Raw genomic sequence first — 5,295 nt, 5'->3', positions numbered from 1 at the left:
TCACTTCGGGTATTGCCCGGTAAGCAATCTACTGCACTGTATTCATGTCAAATCATGCTGGTTTCAAAATTCACCCATTTGGCCCTAGAAAAAGCCCACGCATCTGAATCCAGCTCAAAGTGCATTTACAAGTTTACATGCGCCTCACACCCAGCATCAGAACAACCATGGCGAGGCAAATCATGGCAGCAGCAGCCCAGATCCTCGTCTCCGTCATCTTCTTCTGCTGCCGCCTCCGCTTTCCGCGGCAAACACGGCCAGCGCGCGGCTGACGGCGAGACGAGACGACGCGAGCTCCAGGGTCTCTCATGGCCACGCTGCTCCCGAAGAGCACGGAGTTGGTGACCCCCTGCACGTTGTTGTTGACGTAGATGTTGATGCTGCTGCAGCAGCAGCAGTTGCCGCTGCTCGACGCCGATGGCCGGTGCGTGACCGACATGGTCGCCCCTGTGCTCCTGCATCTCGACGACGATGGCGACGACGACGGACCAACTCCAACACCCATCCTCGCTCGCTCCGCTGTATTCGACTATTCGTAGAAGAGAAAAGGAAGCTAGAAGCGAGAGAAAGACCATCACCGGCCCCTTTCGTTTATGTAGAAGCTGCTAAGGAAAAAGTAACTGAAGATGAAGCGAGTGAGAGACTATCCTCTTGCTCTACCGCCAAGGAAAGCATCGGGAATCAATCTCTTTTCTCCTCTTTTGCCTTGCAGCTGCAGTACAGGTATCTGGGCAAAGATGATCTTTCCCAGTGCTTCATTCCATAGGCAGCTGTAAACCGGACAGAAAATCACCAAACGTCGAACAGAGTACTGGGCATCACGTCTACGCTTCAGTTAAGCTGCGCATTCAGTTGCTTCTCTTGTGCTGCATTCTGTTGTCGAATTTGAGAAACAGAGTATGGTGGCAGTCAAAGTTGGCAAAGGCTAAAGTTGGTAACCATGCTTTACATATGCTGTGATATATTGAACTGCAGTTGTCCAGTAAATTGTGTGTTCCCACACAAAAAAAAGAAGGCGAAAGCGCTCTGTTCGTGGAAAAAAAATTGTGTGTTCCAGTTGTTTAGTTCCCGTAGGACTATTATTAGGAGAGTGAAAATCTATTTTCTGATTACAACTTCAGCAGAAGGAAAGAAGCAAGAAAGAGTATTCGCCAACTGACACAAGTTCCTGCTGAGTGTCTTGCTACAGAACCTGTTGCCTACAAAACAAAGCTTCCTGCCTGGAGGACTTGCGAGCTATTAGGCAGCTGAATTTAGTCAACTGAACATGTCACTTTCTCCAATTGTGTTTTATTAACCGGCCTGCATCACGCCAAGGCATACCTAGATTGGCCCGAGCCTAGCCTTATTGAATTTCGAGTCACTTCCAAATAGCATTTTACAGGGTTCGTACCTTCCAAATTTACAACAAAACTTGTACTAGTTGCAGAACAACAAACTCTGTTCTATCTACTGTACATTGGAAACTGGACACGCACATTTGCTACTTCATATTTATACAAGCAATACACGGATGCCTTGGTGGGATGACGATCGACCTTCAGTTTTATGAAAAATCGCTTCACATGGGTTGTATATCCCCTTATTTCTTGACAACACATCTCACGGTTTGTTACTTGATGAGGATGCATCTCGCTGGAGAGCCTTCAGCGCCGCGCAACCTTAGTGGCAAGCAATGCAAGGTGTATACTCCGGCGGCAACATGCTCAAGGTTTAAAGCTTCCACAATGATGACTTCCTGAAAGAAATAAAATAACAGGTTTATAACGAGCTTTAATCTCGTTTTCAGAGGATCAAAAGCATCCACTTGAAAGAATTAAATTGACAAGCAGCAAAATGGATACTGATGAATGTAAATAATTTTGAATTTCACATCATATACATGTTCCAAAATGATTGAGCTTTATCTTGAACTTTGACGAGTATATGGAATATTTATCACCTCCCTGCAGCTAGACGTATTTTCAAACATCTTTTAAACTGTTAATATAGTTTTGATAGAGCTTGCACAGCGAGGGTGGTTCTAGTAAATGGTATTTAGCCACAGTTATAACATCATGAGACGACAGATATCAGTTGACCACTTGCATATGTAAAATTCTTACCCTTTTTTCAAGGAAAACTAGATGAGCCGGAATACATTCCTCATATGCTCCCACAGATAAGTAATCAACTCCTGCATGATTAGAATGTTAAGACTAAAGAATAGGCGGAAGGAGGATGGGAGATTAATTCACTAATACATAAACACGTGCACTATTTAAAACATGCAGATTTCAAACTTGAGTCAACGGGTTTCGTGTTGGACAATGTCTTGTTGACATTTTAATAGCACACTATTACCTGTGAGAATTTTATCTTACAAAATTGTTATAAAGCTTGTTATGAATGTGCAATGGGATATTTCAACATACCGACTAGTCGGATGTCAGTGTTATCAATCAACCACTGAGCACCATCCTCCATGAAGCCAACATAACTTGAATCAAACTCTTTCTTCCACATAAGCTTTCTGCATTAGAAAAATCTTGTTTTTCTTTGACACATTTCATACTTCATATTACAGTCTTAATAAATAGTAACTCATCAAATATGTCATACTCAAGTATAATAATGTTGTAGTAATAAAAACATAATCTCAATCAAATGAACCAATATCATATATTAAATGTACAAACATATAAGATGATCCGTTGAAAATAAATATAAACATTGATGGCTAATATAAATATGGGTGTGACTATTTCTTCGTTCTCAGTCAGGTGATGTCATCAAATATCAGTTACAACTTATGTTGGAACTCATGACTAGCACGAATCATAATACAAATCAAATGGTGTAGAACTTGACTGAGCACGAAGTTAGTTCTCGGCTAGCTGAGAACTAGCAAATCCCTATAAATATATGTTGTTTCATGATGTACTATGCGGACAACATAGACAACATTAAGTGCAGGGGAAATTCACAAATTATTTAGGTATGCTCATCTCTTTTCGGATGAGCTTTAATTGTGATGCAAAAAGAAATTCAAATCTAGATGTCTTCAACATATGTGTCCTTTTGAGTGCATGCAGAGGTGAAAAAAAACGGTTATTAACTAGTGTGAAACTATGATGAAACTGTACCATGAGCATCCAACTATATAAGTGTATGTAAATGTAAGGTCAATTTACGCTCACATTTTTCTATAAAATCTTGTGTAAATTTTATGGCCGACAGTACATGTAATTCAAAGATTTCAAGCCATTCTCCTAATTAAAATTAGGGTAGGCTCCCATTTCAGATTTCTCTTTTCGATGAAAATGTTCACCCTAGGATTGCCTAAAATCAAACAGCATATGCTTAATTTTACCATCCATATTCATTACTCATGTAAACTGAGTGATATATGATAATTATTTTGGTAACTCTTGCATGCATGCATAGTATGGAGACATTACCTATCAGTGTTTAAGGTTCGAAACAGAACACGTCGGACTCCTTTAGGAATATGCAAAGATTCCAAGACATCAGCTGAAAAAATCATTTGAGTGATATAATGAATATATGGGCACATACATTACCTACCATTTATATTTTATGAAATACAATTTGAGGTAGAAAAACAATATTATATGATATGAAAATATCATTTTTAAAGTTCAGAAGGAGAGAAAATTGTACCTACATGTACTTTATCAGTATTCACGCTTGTGCTATTAAACTTCACAAGTTACTATTTGCATTTCTCAGTTGGCCAGGTAATTACATAAAATCTTAATTAGGACAAGTAACATCAACAAAAGTCTTCACAATCTGGAAGTACAATTAATATTTCATTCATGAATATGTACACTTAAAAAACATTCGCTGAAACTGAAAGAAATGGGTGGCCATTTCTTCGCAGATGAAAATTGTACGAGAAAACAAAAGTATGAGTGGGAGGATAGTTTGGAAAACCCAAACTTGTCTCACTTGATTCCTACATGATAATGTTTGATTGGACTTTTCATTAGGTTTGGGTGGATGAAAAAATCTCGTACGAAATGTAGTGCAACTAAAATATATTGACCGGGATAGTGCAAATAAATCATGATAAGAAATCCCTACACGGTTCAATTATACCAATAAAATCCGTAATATAATTCATAACGATTTTTTTAAAAAAAGATATGTAAATCTTTTGAGTTGAAGATGCCCTATAACCATTTTGTGGTGTATTTTCTGTTTTGTGACCAAGTGTCAGTGGTAACCGCTCAAAAGTAGGACAGAAAGGCAGGTTCATAATTGGAGCCAAATGGCAACCCGGCCTCGTTTGTTTCAAAATTCAGAGTTCAGACATACAAGAGATGCTGGCACTATGGTCTACCACCAATATATATTCTAGCGTGTCAGCTTTATATTTTTATTTTGCGAATTGTGTCAGTTTTATATTAACCTGATGTGTATAGTTGGATATCAAGAACGTGGGGGACTCTGTAATTTACCTGTTATGTTGCTATCCCTTGGAACATCAACCAACATCGCTGGTCCTGCACAGCGCATACAAACTTCCAGGTTCAAAAATATTCAGGTGATGATAATCTGTACAACAAATGAATCACATGCCGACGCCGAGCTACCTAGCAAGAAGCTGAGAAGAAAGCGTATAGGGGCGGCGTGCGTACCGTTGAGGACGGCGAGATCGAGCGTGTCGACGTCGAAGCCGGCGTCGTAGTAGTGCTCGAAGACGTGGCCCGGCGCGTCGACGTGGGTGCCGGAGTGCGCCGTGAGGCGGAGCTCGGAGAAGTTGGCGATGTCGGAGCCGTTGCGCATGGACCGCGCCAGCCGCAGGAACCCCGGCGTGCCCTCCGCCGACTCGAACGCCGGCATGTCCTCGCGGTAGTAGTGGCTGATGTCCAGGATCCGCCCGCCGTCGAACTCCTCGCGCCTCTCCGGCGCGGGCGCCGCTGACTCCTCCTTCACGCCGCACGTCGGCTCGGCGCCGTAGCCAGGGTACGCCGGTTCGCCGTGGGCCACGGCGGTGGCGCCGATGAGCAGGAGGAGGAAGAAAGGAAGGAGCTCCATGGACACAGAGTCACAGACTCACAGTGTTTTGCTTCCACACAAATACACAATACACATGCGGGTGGTCAACTAATGGGAACGGGAACGAGGTCAGGTGTCTGGATCATTGGTTGGTGATAGAGTCATGGAGATGGCAGAGAAGTCTTCCATTTCGCCACTCTCGTCTGCCTGCGATCATCTTGCGTATCTATTCTTCGTTGGAAACAGAATCGTACCGAATCTTCGGTTGGAGTAGTTAATTTAGCAAAA

The 5,295-nt window shown here is 41.9% G+C and overlaps 1 protein-coding gene across 1 annotated transcript; it reads right to left on the bottom strand.

Annotated features, from left to right (window-relative positions):
• Nucleotides 1-1,252: 1,252 nt before the first annotated feature.
• On the bottom strand, nucleotides 1,253-5,051 carry LOC124653288 (cyclase-like protein 4). Its single transcript, XM_047192357.1, has 6 exons — nucleotides 4,647-5,051; nucleotides 4,467-4,511; nucleotides 3,441-3,513; nucleotides 2,415-2,512; nucleotides 2,106-2,176; nucleotides 1,253-1,738 (listed from the first exon to the last, which is right to left on the bottom strand). The coding sequence occupies exons 1-6, from the start codon at nucleotides 5,044-5,046 to the stop codon at nucleotides 1,613-1,615; spliced, it is 813 nt and encodes a 270-aa protein (XP_047048313.1). The 5' UTR covers nucleotides 5,047-5,051; the 3' UTR covers nucleotides 1,253-1,612.
• Nucleotides 5,052-5,295: the final 244 nt, after the last annotated feature.

Source organism: Lolium rigidum, chromosome 5 (assembly GCF_022539505.1).
Source record: "Lolium rigidum isolate FL_2022 chromosome 5, APGP_CSIRO_Lrig_0.1, whole genome shotgun sequence".
NCBI lineage: Eukaryota > Viridiplantae > Streptophyta > Magnoliopsida > Poales > Poaceae > Lolium > Lolium rigidum.
Note: the sequence above shows the minus strand (reverse complement) of the source record. Positions and strands in the feature narration are given on the sequence as shown.